This window comes from Rhea americana, unplaced genomic scaffold, assembly GCF_003343005.1.
Source record: "Rhea americana isolate MKP2758 unplaced genomic scaffold, rheAme1 scaffold_211, whole genome shotgun sequence".
NCBI classification, from domain to species: domain Eukaryota; kingdom Metazoa; phylum Chordata; class Aves; order Rheiformes; family Rheidae; genus Rhea; species Rhea americana.
This window is the reverse complement of record NW_028186269.1, coordinates 1,466,971-1,484,053: the sequence shown is the minus strand read 5'-3', so window position 1 is coordinate 1,484,053 and position 17,083 is coordinate 1,466,971. Positions and strand designations below refer to the sequence as shown.

General features: G+C 36.0%; 1 protein-coding gene across 8 annotated transcripts in view; it reads left to right on the top strand.

Annotated features, from left to right (window-relative positions):
* Nucleotides 1-380: 380 nt before the first annotated feature.
* PUM2 (pumilio RNA binding family member 2) overlaps nt 381-17,083 on the top strand; it is a 67,743-nt gene continuing 51,040 nt past the window's right edge. For 7 of the 8 annotated variants that reach the window (XM_085304884.1, XM_085304882.1, XM_085304886.1 and 4 more), the window contains exon 1: nt 381-749. In XM_085304884.1, the coding sequence (XP_085161010.1) occupies nt 399-749 (351 nt within the window). In that variant the 5' untranslated portion in view covers nt 381-398. Of the gene's footprint in view, nt 750-13,121; nt 13,254-17,083 lie in introns of those variants that run through there. The other variant, XM_085304887.1, reaches the window with a different exon arrangement.

Here is a 17,083-nt window from a genome sequence, read left to right as displayed (position 1 = left end):
ATTTTGTAGTCTGCATATGTACAAAATCAGAAATAGCAGTATGACAGATGTTTTTACATACTATGCTGAGTAATAATGTAAAAGAAACCACTGCCATTATGATCTGAGATCAAATTTTTGTTGAGTTTAGCTAGAAAATATGCAGGGAAGCGTTCATAATATATGGAACTGCACCATATAAATATATTGCCTTGTAAAACTCAGTGGTGATTTATATGCTTATCTTAGAGGCTTAGTTTGATAACAATATTTAAAATTTAAATAAACGTTTTAGCAATGTTAATATTGTTCTTACATAGCATTTTTAAAAATCCTGATTATAAGAACTGCATATTTAAAAATATGTGGGAAAGCTTTTTATGTTATCAAGACTTTTTCCTTTTAGGTTTCTACGTGGAATGAGAATTCCATGTGTCCTCCTAGGCATGAATGAAGTGGCATGGCGGGAGACCAGAGGAATGATGCATGCGAACATTGGTCAGGAAGCCRGTGGGGTTGGAGTGGGGGTTGCCCCAGCTGGAACAGTAGTTGGAACAACATCAGGGCCCAATTCAGGTGGAAACAATCCTCACACTATCCCTGCAGCCGCAGTGTCAGGTGCTTCCAATGTCCAGGTACCCCTCAGTGGATGTTCTCAGGATGATGCCACAGTTGGATATTTTTTCCAGAGACAGGCTGATGAGCAGTTGAATGGCTACTCCAGCAAACACCGCTGGCCCACAGGAGATAGCATTCATGTAGATCATTCGGTAGGTAGCTTATTTTTTTAATTGAAACAGTTCTTACATTTTGTATTGAATCCACATCTTTCAGAAAGATATGTCTGAGTTAAGTTAGTTTTTCAAAGCCTATAGTAATCTAGTGTCTAAAACATATGGTTAATTTTATTAAAGCAGTTATAAATGAAACTGAAACTTTGAAGTTTATAAGTGTATGAGCATTTCGTATTTCTGGCAGTACCTAGTTTTCATCAGAATACTCTCAAATCGTTAAGGTTGAATTTATGCCAAACAAGTGTTTTAATTTGAAAAGAGACTAGCTTACAATAGACTTAATGAGAAATCGTATGGATTTTGCACACAATCTTACTTGTTACACTTCCAGGTAGAAATTTTGTGTTAAATTATACTACWTCTATTTTACTTTAGTATAGATTGTAACCTAGAAAAATTCCAGTTTTAAGGTTTACCCTCCCCACCCCAAATATTATTTGGAATGGCTTGCAAATTTTTGTGAAAAGATTTAATTTTGAATTTTAGAAGATAATGGCTTTTCCCCGTGACTTCTGTAATATGTCACACTTAGTTCCATCAGCAGCTTTGTACCTTTTCAAGCCCCAAAATGTAGTTAAAATAGGAGCAAATGTGAATAAAGGGAAATTTGCTAATTTTAAAAGCGGGAAAATCTATTGTTTTTTTAAATCTGTATTTTCTCCTATTTATTTCTTTTAGCATTTTTTTCTGTTTACTCTTAGACTTTTTTCTTCCTGCTATGTTGAACTGCAGAGAAAAATAAATCTTTTGCCTTTACGTACTACTTAATGTTACATTATGTTTATTCTTTAATACAGTTCTGGAAATACAAAATTCTGCAATATTCTACTTGTCCACTTGGACACACACTTCCTGGATGTGTAAAAATGTTGTGTTTTTTTTTCTGTCAGCATTCAGTCCGTAAAATACGGACAACTGGATGCTTATGCCTGTACTGATTTTTCATTACAATTTCATAAGGCTGATACTTGCTTGTAAATAATTTTATATACACAGTGTAACTGATGAGTAACAGTTGTGTCTCCCTTCTGTCACCTGCTTTCCATTTCCAGTGGGAGTCAGAGTCAAATCTTAACCAGTAGCCTTGTTTAATAATCACTTAAGTCCTTCAAAATATTTCTGATTTCCTCCAGCAGGTAAATGTTTGTTGTAGTAACTTGTATGGGGGAAGGAACAGCTTTTTAATGTATTTTTTTTTTAAGTACTTCAGTAGTTTTACGCATTTTTAAGACTTGGAGAAGGAGAAACTTTGTTGGTTGTTCTTAACTATATCAAAATAGTATTTTTCCAACTTAATATAATCAGCATAGCCTTTTATGTTCTGTTGTTTTTCACTGCTCTCTTGTTCTTCRTTAGCAGTATAAACTAAAAGATTTAAGTACAGATCAGGATACTTCTGTTTCTGTTCTGTGATTTGCATGTTCTCTGTGGACCACTTTGGGGGGATTTTGTTAAGATAGAAGATATTTTACTATTTTTTTTTTAAAGCAAGGACAACTCTTGAGTTAGTATTAGGTAGAGAGATCTTCAAATAACTAAATTTATTCAGTCTGTATAAGGGAATAAACCAACTGCTATTCTAGTCTTTAGGCATTGRGTAGAGAGTCTCTATTATAGATGTCAAATATATAAAAGGTAGAATATTTTGATGTATTTAGAGAGATATTACAAAGAACACTAATAGAAATTAATTGTAATTTATTATAATAAGTAGAAATTAAGGTACTAAAGTCTTTGAATTCAGCATACCTTATCTAAGCATATCTGAAAACTGAATTTGAGATAAATTTCTAGTGTGTCTAGCAAAGTTGCAGAATGTGAAAGTGCCAAAACAACAAACAAGCAGTTCAGATAAAAATAGCATAACTGAATCATTTCTTCCTTAAGACAGTGGAGCTCTGGTTCTGCTGATTCCAGTAGGCATTTAAATTCTATAGGAAGTGAAATACAAACAGGAATTTGCAGGTCTTGAAGCAAAAATAATCACATATACAAAAAGTAAGAATTTTTCACATGTTGGAAATGATGGTTGCATAAGTTACATTGTAAAACCTGGCAGTTTTCTTGCAAGAAACTGTCATGAACTGAGGTATTAACAGGAGAATAAATTAAACGCAGGGTGTGAAAAAACCTTATATTCACCTCCATACCAGAAAATAACCTTATTCTTTTGACTCATTCTTTGAGGAAGTACTTAAAAGTGAGTCAGAAGACCTGTTGTTTTGAGGAATTMATTTTTTTTCAAGAAGGATAGATCAACTTGGATGGAAGACTTGATAAGGTTTGAAGAATTTTGAAATTATTTGAGCTACTAGAAGAGTTGTGTAGTTTAGTTCTAAATAAATCAGCATAAAAAGTCAGTAAATATACTTGATTTTCCTGCAATTTAAAGACTGAAGAATTGTTTCCCTTCTGTGTCCCTTATAAGGGGTTGTGGGATCATCAGTCAAGTGTCAGCAGTTGGAAGCCAATTCATATTTATAAACTGTGGCATTAAAGGCCATTCTAGTACCAGGATCATTCTAGTGCATTGTCCTAGAGTTCCATAATAGTACTGATGTTTAATGTATGCTGACCTAAAAACTATGAAGATGTGATGGATTCAGGAGCCACAGATATTTAAGAGAAGATTAAGGAACTTCAGAGACACAACAGTCGAATGGAATTCAACTCAGTGGAGATGGAAAATTCTTTTTGATAAATGCATGCTTGCATGACTTGTTGGCCTCTAAATTAACTAGCCACTCTGACACAAAATCAGCATTGTTTATGGCTTATAGAACATACCAGAGTGACAGTCTCAGTCACAGAAATATTTGTGATACTGTTAATGTTTAAGTTTTGTGCTCTTCTAAGGTTGTTTCAAATATAGCAACAGAAAATTAAAGTGATAGACAAGTTACTGGCATGGCAAACATTTTATTTGAAAAGAGTACTTTGCTTGTACAGAATAGGCAGCATAAGTGAGGTCACGGATAGAGAAGCACTCCTTTGCATGAGAGACAATATCCCAAAATATTTGGATATTCAATTAGCTGAAAGGTAATGTGTGAGAAACTGGGAGAATGGCTGTGCACACAGAACTCTGATAAGAGATGTCAAAGCCAAAAGCTTACTCTGAGTCAAGAAACCTTCCTTGTCACCCATGATAGGGTATGTGGAGCAGGGAGTGTGTAATCACTGACTGACAGAATTAAGTATAATTTTCCCATTTCTTAATCTAGAACTAACCAACTCAGTCTTATCTGTCTTCCTTTAAAATACTTAACACTGGAAACAGCTAAAAAAATCTCTCTCTTGGTTTGACTTTTCTTTTCTTCCTCCCTCTTTCAAGACCAAAAAACCCACTTCAGGCTCTGATAGCACAGCAGTCTGAGGAAGACCACCATCCACTGTGGCATCATCCTTGCGTTAACATTCACATTGTGGCTGCAAATAAATTAGGGATCCATTCATTGCTAATTTACGTCAATTCTGTGTGAAGAGTCATATAGAAGTTCAGTGATCAGCAGTGAACAGTATTTGGAGTTACGGATAGGAGATGAGGATTTGGGAAGTTCAGGATATATTACCTGGAATGATACAGTACTTGTAAGTACTGTAGACTGAAGCAGAGCTACAGCAGTTTGATATTGCCCCTGGTATTTCCCCTATCTTCTTTCCTAATTTATTCTGCCTTCCTTCATAGCAAAGGGATTTAAGCAGATCAGMACTTTAACTTAATATATTGATTATTAATTTGAGTGAAAATGTTGTTCATTGCTCCTGTTCCATGACTGCTTCCAGTAGAGGGAAAGGATAGGAACTGCAAATAAAATAATTCCATTCCTGCACCTGTGTCTCACAAAGCTGCTTTGTCAGAGCCTGGAGAAACAGGAATTGATAAACTTGAGAAAAATGCTGCATTTTTGGCAGCATTTTAGAAGATTCCTAGGAATACTGGTGCTAGAAACAATATAAATTTTACAGAGCTTCACTTAGGCTTCAGTTGCTGTAACTCATTTCTGTTAGAATTTGCAAACTTCTGGAGTTTTGCAAATAACTGTTGAAATGAAGAGTCTTTTTTGGGGGAATAGAACAAAAGAAAATCTTCTTATGTTTGAAGAATTCTAGCATTTCTGTGATGTGGAGAAGAAACTTCATCCTTTTGCAAGTACTCAGCATGACTTCAATGAGAATCTATTAAAATTGATTTAGCTACAAGAAAATGCATGGATGTTATTAAACTAATAAAATGTACAAATGTTTGACATTGTTGCCTCCAGGATAAAATGGACCATTTCTAGTTTGCCTTGCTTTTAAACAATAAAGTTGTTTTAGTTTGACATTGTTCAAATAAGATATGCTAATATGTTTATGCAGTGGAATTTGGAAAATTGTTTTTCTGTATGAGACCTCATAGTCATGTTCCTTGGAACAATGAACATAAGCTCTTCGTTCAAACTGGGAACAGCAAAATCTGTTTCCTGACCTTACAGTGGGAGTTACATTTCCTGAATCACTAGTTTCTCCTTTTATAGATTCCACTTAAAGTCATTCCTAGAAATCTAAGCAAGCTTGCAGTCCTTATCTTGGGATTCTTTTTCAACCTGCAACTTCTTGAAACACTCTAAGTTTGAAGAACTTAAATTGTGAAATGCATCAATATTAAAGTTTTTTTTTCTTTTTTCAGAATAACTTTCTTCAATGGAAGCTTTCAGACTTTAAACACCAGAAGACCACAAAACACATCAATACTGTTTTTTTATTATTATTAKTAGTAGTAGTCTATTATATTAAACCTCAAGTTTTAGGTTAGTAATTTGTGACTCCCTCTCCCTGTAAATTTAACATCGGTTTTAAACTATTCTTGAAATGATTTATTTCTATGTATGTGGTCAAGGGGTTCTAAGGTGTTACAAAGTATTGCCCTTCTCTGTTTTAACTTTTACGTTTTTTTTTATTATTATTATTTCACTGCTTTCTTCAGTTAATTACAGTAGCATTTGGCTCCACTTGAGTGGAAACCTGGATTGTGATTGTCACATTTATACTTTAAACAGCTTGTCAAATTTACAAGCCAATAATACTTTTTCAAACCTCACGAACTAGAAGAAATCTTAGGCTGGGAGGATTTTTCTTTTTAGTTAGGGGAGAAGTGGAAAGTATTTGATTCCTGGTTTGGGAAATGTTGTGCGCCCTATTATAAGAAACTTGAATAATAAAATTTTGGTGAGATGTTCCATTTTGCATTGTGCTAGTGCTATATAATTTGCAGCAAGTGACTTGTTTTTCTAGTGGATTTTGAGGTGGTATCTGTTTGAGTATAAATTGCATGTCTTGTAASATGCCTGTTTGAGATATCACCTTACTAGCTGTTGGTGACTGGCAAGGTTCTGGTAGTGGAGGCATTCAACTTGAAATTTAGTTCTTAGCTGAAGTAACTTTCATCTGTCTTTTCCCTTTCTTTGTTTTGAAATTTATGGCATACTGCAAGGGTGTAGCTTTGCATTTTGGTAGAAAGAAAAGCATTGAAGTTGTCTGTGATATACTTCAATTCCCTAGTTAGAGAGAGGAAAGTTGGTGTTGAATTTTGCAAGTATTTGAATTTTTTTAGCAGTTTCAAGTACATAGTTGCATGGAATAGACATTTTAGCTTAACTGCTGTCAGGACAAGGTAAGTAATTGCAGTCGCGTTTCTAATGTGCACAAACAAGCCTTATACCCGTGTAACTTCTATTCTTCAAAACACTATTTTTCCCTTAATCACTCCTTCCAATCATGTTGATGTTCTCAGTGCATCGACGTGCTTCATACCCTTTTCACCACCATTTCAAACCACAGGTGATTGTTTCAGCTCCTGGAATACTTGGCCAGTTGCATACACATTGCATACTATCTCAGATGCTCTCAGGTTGCTGCTGCCTCCTTTGTGTTGACTGAGGTATTAGTTGTCTCTTAAGTATATTCACAAGCATGCCTATGTGTTTTTCAGATTGCTTTTGCTTTGTTACATATATTCCTTCACTTAGTCTTAAAAGTTTATTCTGCCCTGATACTCCCAAATACCTGACTGGTGCATTGTTGAGTGTCTTAATGCTACTTTATTCTTTCTTTATGAATTCAGTTACTCATTGTTGTATTCACCTTTGTCATTTGTCTTACACTTACTGAAAGGTCTTTGAAGCAGAGTTCTTCATGCTTTAGTAATTCAATAATTAGCATAGTGGGACTTTGATTTGATATTGCAGGAAAACAAATGGCATGCAGTCAACTCTTATGTTTGATTTACCTACAGACAAATAATCAGTTATAGCTGTGCAACAATAGCTCTGTGCAGAATCATAAATGTCAGTGAAAAAAATATTGATGCTAGCATAAATCTGATACTACTGCTTCTAGAGATAATGTGAGCTGGAAGTAGTATACCCGTGTTGATACATCCTGGAGCCTGACACAATAGGGACCCTAGATGTGAGCTAACTGCTTACTTAGCCACTCAAAATTTTGTTGCATTTTTATTTCTGTTTGCTCCAGATTTTAGGTGGGCTTGCATCTAAGGCCTCATTCCAGACCAGATTATTATGGGATTTTGCAGTTTTGTCCCAAATCTGTTAAGTGTTTTTGGCATTCTAGGAGTGTTGCATAGGTATCCAATACAAGGTGGTAAGAGCCAGATAGTTCTGGTAAAACTAGCTGCACGTAGTCATTCCGTAGTCATTCAGATATTTGTACTTGCATTGTATTTTATTCATACTTTCTTACTCAAGTTCTATTCAAGGTATCAAGTAAGTATCTTAAATTTGAGTCAGTGTTAATTGTTTTGCTTAATCTATGTTCTTCTCTATTGGATATACAATGTCATTTTCATTCTTTTTTAGTGTAATGGGGCTTGTGAAAATTTATGATAATGCTTTATTATATGGGTGAACTACATTTAGATTTCTGAACTACATTGATTTGGTACAGTTTATGTTAAAGCTGGGATGGTCAGGGATGATATAGCTTATATATGAAGATAACAAGAGCTTTCTGGAAGTTTTTCTCTTTAGTGAAAACAGTGGAGATTGGAATTCACAGGGARCAAAGCAAAGCAGTAGGTCAGTATGTGAAGGGAAGCAGAGAGTGCATAACAAGTTAAATGGATTTAGGGAGTATTTCAGAGGAAAATGAATAACTTGGAATTTAGACTTCTAGTCAGAAATTATGCCTAAAATCACCACCTTTAGTTTGTTAGATGGCAATTCRAACATTGGTCTCCTTTTGTCCGCAGTTACTACTGCTTCTGCTTACTAAAGTTCTGCTGTTTATGTACTAATACCTACCTCTTAAATTTTTGGCTTACTCAGTGGAAGGTTAGAGAATTTGGCTTTAAATCCATTTTAACACCGATATATTAATAACAGTTATTGAACTAATTTTTGTTACGTACCTTTAATTAGTTTAACTTTATTTGTAAATAGCCTACTTTATTTTCAGTAGGTTAATTGTCATCAGTATAATGTCTTCAGTCTTATTTTAGACAAWTATTTTCTAAATTCTTTTGAAAGACTCTGCTGGCCAACATTTAATGAGATATTAATGTCCAAGACTAAGCTGCTGCTCTTAATGAATTAGAAATGAGGCTTATTGAATTCAAAGTATTCACTTTTTAGGTTTTTGGTTGTTTCCCGCCCCCCCCCCAAAAAACTTTTAGGCAATTATAGAAATATATGATTAGTGTAAGCTAGCATATTGTCCAAGGGTACATCCTTAGACAGCTGAAAACGTTGATAACAGCAATTACTTTAAGCATCCATTCCCCTGCTGTAGACAGATAAAGTAGCAAACACATACTCTTCTGTATAGTAGTAGCTCTTAAATACAGTAGGAAGAAGCATGGGTTAAGTGTTTTCTGACTGTCTTCAGGGTTATGCACAGAAAGCAAAGACTTGAAGAATAAAGGTAGATTTTTTTGGGGGGGAAAAAAACTTAGTATGTATTTGAAATTTCATTTTTTGTTGTCGTTTTGTCTTCATCGTGTGGAAGAGTTAAATGTTCTGTTAACAATTTTCTTTCAAACAGCTAGTATTTATGCTTTCATAGTGGAGAGAGGAATCTTAAAAATTCCTAATTTCTCTTTTCTAGTAGGCATGATCAAAATCACTGCTAAGGGTTAGACAGTTCCATTTTTTCATCTGTGGTTTTAGTAACCACTCTGAGAAGATCAGATTGCATTGGTTTCTTCTTACCTCTTGAGAAAACATTTTATAGCTTATTCAAAGGGTACAGGGCAGCAAAGGAGAAAGTCATGATGCTGGAAATTACCAGGGAAGTGAGAGTTGAATTTAAATGTTTGTATCTATAATTTTGGAGAACTGTATCCTTGAAAAATGTACATTGTAGTGAATGCATCTGCCATAGGAGTAAAGAAGATGAGAGTAAAAGGTCTGAAGAATGGGAGTATTTTATGCCCAGAGTTGTTGGGGGCAGTGGGGAACCTTTCTGATAGGTTGTGTCAGTGCTGCAATAGCACAAATACTGTTTTCTGTAAATTCTACCAGACTTTTTGTCATTTCCTTAGGCACACTTTTAATGGGCTAGATTAAAAAACAGACAAAAAATCCCTTTGTTCTTGGTCCTAAATTATAATTGTTTTTGAATCAGTTATGTTTTATGGAATTCTTTTTAATTACTGCCTTCTTATGAAATTCTTTAAAAAATATAAAAAATTACAAGTAGTTAAAGCTTGTTTTTTTACTTTTTTTTATGTTATATTCAGTTTTCTGATTGCTATCTAAAGAAAACGAGCAAAAAAAACTTGATTATAATGTAGAAAGAAAATCTATATAGATTTTTTTTTTAACTTGGTTCAAAGCTTGTACATTTTAATTGTTCTCATTCCTTATAAACTGTATCATTACATTTAATGTCTGTTAACTTCATTAGACTGAATTAGTCATAGATTCCATGAATTGCTACTATATGTGATAGAATAAATTATTGCTAGTTACACGCTACCATGTCAGAGTATATAAATATAATATGTTTTTATATTGGGTTTTCATATTCAGAAAAAGCAGCTTTTTGAGCATTTTTATAGCATATTGCCTAGAGAGCAATTGAGTTCTTAACTTTTTAAACTTAGTATAATTTTTGAATAATTTGAGTTGATTATGGATAAACTGTGGATGATATCTCAATAGTAATGCAGTGAATTAATGTCATCTTTCTTTACAGAAGTAGCTGTTAGTGTTTATGCTCACTGACAAAGCCTTTCATTAGAGAGTAAAACTCTGTAATGGTTAGTAGTAATGGTTTGTCTCATGAATTCCCTGTAACTTCTCTTATGCCACTGGTAGTACTCCTTACTCTGCTGTAGAGAGATGATGCTAACTAGCTTAACAAGAAAAACGTAGATTTGTAAGATCAAAAATTTGTGCATACGTGAATATATTAAGCAGTCAGCATCAGTTAAAAAATAAACATGCTTAGACAGAACTGATTCAAATTTATTTTTACAACTTTGTTTTCAAACTTCTGAATACATTTATGATGTATTTATGCAGTTACAGTGGAGGTAGAGATGCAGAATAACGTATGTAGATGTAAGAGAAGGGATAAGAGTTGCACCAAACTAGAACAGATTATACCTGAACTATTCCACATTGAAATTAAGSCTGCACATCTTTCTGTATGAAAGATGGTTTTGCAGTTAGATTTGCAAGCAGTAAGAGTCTTTTTTGCAGCTCATTTAAACRCTAAAACTACACTTTGGCTTTCCTAAATCCATTTGTTTTACAGATGTAGAAGGTCATCTGAAATTCAAAGCTTCTCTTAGATGCATTAGGTGAAAAAGTGTGTGAAATACTTTCAGATGTGGAAATACATGTTGTTGTTGTTTCAGATACTTATTTGAGTATTTCTTTCTAACATGTATTTGCATGTTGTTTCATTATTGTCAGAACTAAGTTATAATCTAAGTTCAGTGACATCTGTCATTCCTGACTTCCTGTTCTGTGTTTTCTTCAGATGCTCTTTTGAATGGATAATTTCTAACATGGTAAAAAGATTTGGTTGAGAAATTGCTAAGTTATTTCATATAAATTATGCCTGCTTATGTTGGAATATATCACTGCAACTTCTTGAACGGAGCAGTGCAGCTATTATAAATAGTTATAAAATCTGGTTTCAATACAGACAGTTTATTATTAATTTATGTATGAGGCTCGTAGTTCTGCCTGTGTTTAACTGTAGGGGTTAAAATACCAAGCTTGAAGTCACCTGACAGTATCTTTGAAAAATTTCTGCTAAACAGTTCTGCCATTCTCAGGGCAAAGCTTGAAGTTGTTGGGTGGGAAGACAAGCATGAAAGCCTGTGTTAAGAAGAGATAAGTTTATGTGCTGGAAGAGTACGTGTGTGTTGTAAATGGCTGCAATTACACCTTTCTTAAAGCATATTCCTTCCATAGGCAGGAACACAAGATTTCTTTAGTTTTACTAGGCCTCTGTACTAATCACTTATTTCTGAAATAGGTGACATGATGTGTTTCATTTTCCTCCTCTTTTCACAGGGGGTGATATCCTGTTACACTTGCTCTGTAAGGTTTAGCAGTAGAGCTACAATTAGATCTGTAGTTTCCAACCCTGGCCAGGACTTGAGGTTACTCAGCAGATTAAAATATATACATATGTATATGTGTGTTATGCATCTGTATATATTTTTTTTTCTGCTTAAAGAACCTAAAAAAATAATTTATTCAGGATGCATGCTCTCAGGTTACTGAAGTTCTCATTCAGAAGAATGGAAAGAAAACAATTTAGTCAGATGTGTGTATACCTTGAGATACAGTGTCAGCTTGTGTGGTCACTTCACCTTTTTGTGACCTACTCTTTTCAGCAGATTGGACGGTGCTTTTGCTCAGCATTTGTCTCTTGTTTTATGCTACTGAAACCCTACTTCAAAATCCATTAGTTTTCTCTTCTTGTTGCTGTCCTCATCACTGATAAGAGGGCATCTCGAATTTAAAATACACAGTCCTTAAGGAAATAAGGCACAAGAAGGTTGAGATCTAGAGTGATTGCTGATCTGGTCAATGAAACATGCTGAATTTGCTTTTGTTAGAGTATTTTAATGCATTAAGGGGCATTTAGTGCAAAAGTGTAACTCCAGACCTCTGAGTTCTAGTTCAGAGACCTAAAATGTAGGGATTAATGAATTACTGATTGATATGTCAAAAGTTTAAATTGTTTTTTACAACCCTCGTTTTTAACCTGGTGAAAATTGTTAAATACTTAATGGGAAGTAACATTTTTTGAGATTATAACCATAGAAATGTGTATTGAACTTAAAATTGGTTGTGTGAGTGTTCTATCAGAAATGCCTGACATGCTTGCTTGTTCAGACTGTTTCTTTAAGCAGCTTTGTAACTCATTTGAGTAGTTAAGTTTGCAGTTAAATTTCTTCTGTTTTGCTCAAAAAGTACGAATTATTTGCAGAAGACAGCATGCTCTGTATTATTATTCAGAAGCAGCAACTTTTCTTAGGCTGTTTGGTAGTAAGTGAGATCTTTTGGTGATCTGTGGTTGATTTTGGTGATTCTGTGATTTTTGACGTCTGAAAGAAATATGAAAAGATGCAGCTAGCCAGAAGGAGTTTTAGTCAGATCAGTGTATTGTTTTGTTAAAAATATTACACAAAATTTTAAATATTTTTTAAATTTAATTAAAAAAATAATTCAACTCAGTTAGGGTTCTAGTAGTTGCCTATTCAGCTGCTGAATAGCTTTTATTATCAGGAGGCAAGTTAGACCAGAATAAGGATATTTTAAGAAATTCGGCAAAATACTCTGGAGTAGAAATCTCTATTCAACTCAGAACTACAACATTTGATAATAGGGGCTTTTTGATTTCCAATTTAGGCTTGCTACATAATTTTTCCTCTGTATTCTCTTGTTACAAATCTCTGCTAGATCTGTGTGTCTAGTTCTGTTTTAATTTGTATTAAGATATTTTCCTTTATTCATTTCAAGCTGGCTACCCATCTGAAGTGCTAAATTAGTTTTTTATATCTATCAAATCCCTGACATAACTATGTAATACATAGTATTTATCTTAATGAAGGGCTAGCAGAATTGCTGCTTCTTGCATTTTAAAAGATAACCATTTTTGCGCTCTTAAAATGAGTTCAGCTTGATAATAATGTAAAATCCCTGCCATAAGTATATGCCATACATTAAAAAAAAATGTTTCAAAAGAACCACCCCATAGAAAAAGAAGTAAAAAAGGTAATTTGAATTAAAATCATTTAGCCCAATACAGAAGCCTCAAGCATTTACAGTGAGAACACCGGCTTTCCTCTCTTTTTCAGTTGCTGTACCGCAATCACTGGGTGAGAACTGGGTGTTTGGTTTTGAGCTTTTGGCCTATTACCACAGCTTCAGCTGCAGACTGCGTCATTCCTTTTTTATCCCCAGTGTCTGAGTAGCCTCCACCATGGCAGTTAGGATATTCGCTTGGAAGGTGAGAGGTGAGGTTGAACATTTCCTGCTTCTGGGACTGTTGGTTTACCCACTTCTTATACATTAAAAAAAAGAAAAGAAAAAAAAAGTCGTTGTATCTTGTTTTTTTTTGTTGTTGTGTTGTTCTCTCTCCCTCCTCCCCCAGCTGTTTAAGAGCTTAATTCTAGGAGGATTCAGGGTTGTTGGAGAGAATACTTCTTGCTAGATCTGTGCCTAGACTCCAGAAATGGATAGTGTTTTAAGTAGTATTTGTTGCTGGTAATCTTAGATGGCTACAGTCCACAGTCTGCCTCTTGAATTCTATCCCAGTTTATGTAAGGACACAGTTTCTTGTTACCGATTTAYCAGCTAGCTGTAGCTAACGTGGGCACTGTTATTCTACCTTGCTCTGAACCAGTTTTTCCTTGTTGCATGACCACAAGCCTGACACAGGAAATGCAGTGGTGGTATATTAGCGATTTCAATTGACTCATTGGGTGAAAATCTAATGTACCTAAAAAGGATAAAACTTTTGAATCAAGAGTTAAGCCTTTTACTTCATGATTACCAAGTTCATTACAAGGGCAGTGGTAAAAACTGTTAGGAGAAAGGGCAGAAGGAGTATCCTGTTCACAAGCATCTAACTAGATTTTCTTAGCTTTAGTGTGGCCTGAGTTTATTGACTGAACATTGCAGCATTCAAGATTGAGGGTTGCATCTTGTGTAAGTACTGTAAGGTGGCAGTGAGATACAGAGTAAGAATGAGAAAAACCTACTCTTATCAGGAGCTTTGACAGAGTAAAGGTTTTTGCAGAGACTGTTAGATTTCAGGATGCATTATTTTGTAGATTTTTTAGAAAGAGACTGTCAAAGAATCTCATACCTATTGCCATGATGGAAAACTGACTAATATATGTTGGTATGTTGTATCATCGGTTTCTGTGAAATGGGGGAAAGTTTGTGTGTAGATGTACAAACTGTTCATTTTCTTCTTTTGGGTACTGGTAGTTTTCATTTATAATTTTAACTCCTAGGGAATTGTTGCACTTAAAGTCTTTTTTTTTTTTTTTTGGTATGTAGTACTAAATTGTACATAATTTTGGAGGCTCTTGGAAGGATCTGATGTGTATAAGAAATGTGAAGCAGTTGCCAGCTTTTCTTCATTGGAAATGTTTGTCAGCTTAAACTACTGAAAACTAAAATTAGAACTAGCAACTAATCCCCAAAGTAATTGGTTGATGAATGGAGAAGAGTAGTCTTCAGAGGGATTTGCAAGGAGAAAAAACAAGAGGAAATAACCAATCAAACCCAAGAAAAAGTTGTATGAAAACTTCTAAATGTTGAGGAATAAGTTTAATTTAAAAGGCAAAATACATTCAAAGGCCTTTTTATTTTTGATCTATGAATTACTCCAGGTGCTTGGGAATTAATAAAAGTTCATTTCAAAGTTTTGAATATTCTGAATTGGTTGAAGTAAAAACTTACTTTTTGTGAAAGAAATGCATCTATTTAAAATGCATATTTCTGTGACATGAATTAGATGAATATTGGCATTGAATTAGAGAAAATTGAAACTTCTTGGTAATACTGATTTTAACTGAYGCTTTTGCTTTGGAGAGAGGGATTATGTTTTGCATGTGGTAGAGTCTAGCTTGGCTGTCATTTTGGAAGTCATCTGCTGTTGCAGAGATCAGGGTAGCGCTGAAGAATTCAGGTCTTTACACATACCCGAGCTGCCTATATTTTCTCCAGAAAGATCCATGAAAGATGCAATAATGATCTGGTGGTATTTTGTGGGTTGCTGGTTTTGATGCAAATACAAATGAAGACCCTCTTGCTATTGTTACAGAAAATAGAAGCAATAAAAATACTAAAGTATTAGTAATAAATAGTATTAATAGTAGTAGCTAATAGTAATAAATAACCATAGCATAAATACGCTCATGAGAAAGGCACAAGTGAGCAAAATGAAAGTTCAGTATACTGAGATTTACTTACAGTTTCAGGAAACTTCAGTTTGTTTGGATTTACTTCAGGCAGCTCAGGAAAGAAAAGTGTTAGCTATGCTGTTACCCTGATTTTGGGTTACCTTTTTTTTTGCAGGAATTTTGAAGAGTGTCTGACCATGCTTTTGAAGTTAAAATTTATTTTGAAAAATGAGCATTTGCTATAAGATCTTGTGGACCTTCTTCCCCAGAAAAAGACGTATAACACTTCCACCACTTACAGATTGGTTGGTATAGCTCACATGACTGGAATACTGCCATGGATGACTATGTGCTTTTTAGGAGAGACAGGCCAGGAAGGCAAGGTGGTGGAGTTGCTCTTCATGTGAGAGAGCAGCTGGAATGCATGGAGCTTTGCATAGGGGTGGAGGAGGAGGAGGCAGTTGAGAGCTTATGGATAAAGATCAAAGGGCAGGCTAGCATGGGGGACACTGTTGTGGGTGTCTACTATAGTCCACCTGACCAGGAAGAGAAAGTTGAGGAGGCCTTCTACAGACACCTGGAAGTAGCCTCAAGATCACAGGCCCTGGTTCTCCTGGGGGACTTCAACCAGCCTGACATCTGCTGGAAGGACTACACAGCAAGGCACCTGGAGTCCTGGAGGCTCCTGCAATGCATTGATGACAACTTCTTGTCACAAATGGTGGAGGGGCCTACGAGGAAGGGTGTCCTGCTGGATCTTGTCCTTACCAACAGAGAGGGACTGGTTAGAGATGTAAAGGTTGGGGGCAGCCTTGGCTGCAGTGACCACGAGATAGTGGAGTTCAGGATCCTGCAGGAAAGAAGYAAGGCAACAAGCAGGATTGCAACCCTGGACTTCAGGAGAGAGGACTTTGGGCTCTTCAGAGACCTACTTGGAGGAACCTCATGGGTTAAGGCCCTAGAAGCAAGGAGGGTCCAGGAGAGCTGGCTAGTATTCAAACATCACTTCCTCCAAGCTCAAGAGTGGTGCATCCCTGTGAGTAAAAAGTGCAGCAAAAGGGACAGGAGACCTGCATGGGTGAGCAAGGAGATCTTGGCCAAATTCAGACAGAAGGAGAAAGTACACAGACTATGGAAGGAGGGGACAGGCTACTTGGGAGAATTGTAGGAATGCAGCCAGAGTATGTAGAGATGCTGCGAGGAAGGCTAAGGCCCAGCTGGACTTGAGTCTGTCAAGGGATGTCAAGGACAACAGAAAGGGCTTCTTCAAATACATCAGCAGCAAGAGGAGGACTAGGGAAAATATGGGCCCGCTCCTGAACGGGTCGGGGGCCCTAGTGACAAGGGATACAGGGAAGGCAGAATTACTGAATGCCGCCTATGCTTCAGTCTTCACTGCTAAGGGCAGCCCCCAGGAATCCTGCAGACTGGATGTGAGGGAGAGTCTGGAGAAGGGAAGACTTTCCTCTGGTGGAGGAGGATAGGATTAGAGACCTTCTGGGCAGGCTAGACATCCACAAATCCATGGGCCTGGATGGATGCACCCACGGGTACTGAGGGAGTTGGTGGATGTTGTTGCCAAGCTGCTCTCTGTCATCTTTGAAAAGTCCTGGAGAACTGGAGAGGTGCCTGAGGACTGGAAGAAAGCCARTGTCACTCCAGTCTTCAAAAAGGGCAAGAAGGAGGACCCAGGCAACTCTAGGCCGGTCAGCCTCACCTCCATCCCTGTAAAGGTGATGGAACAGCATATTCTGGATGTCATCTCCAGGCATATGGAGGAGAAGGTGATTAGGAGTAGTCAGCATGGATTCAGCAAGGGGAAATCCTGCTTAACCAATCGATAGCCTTCTGTGATGGAATGCCTCCTCAGCAAGTTTGCTGATGATCCCAAGCTGGGAGGAGTGGCTGACACACCCGAGGGCTG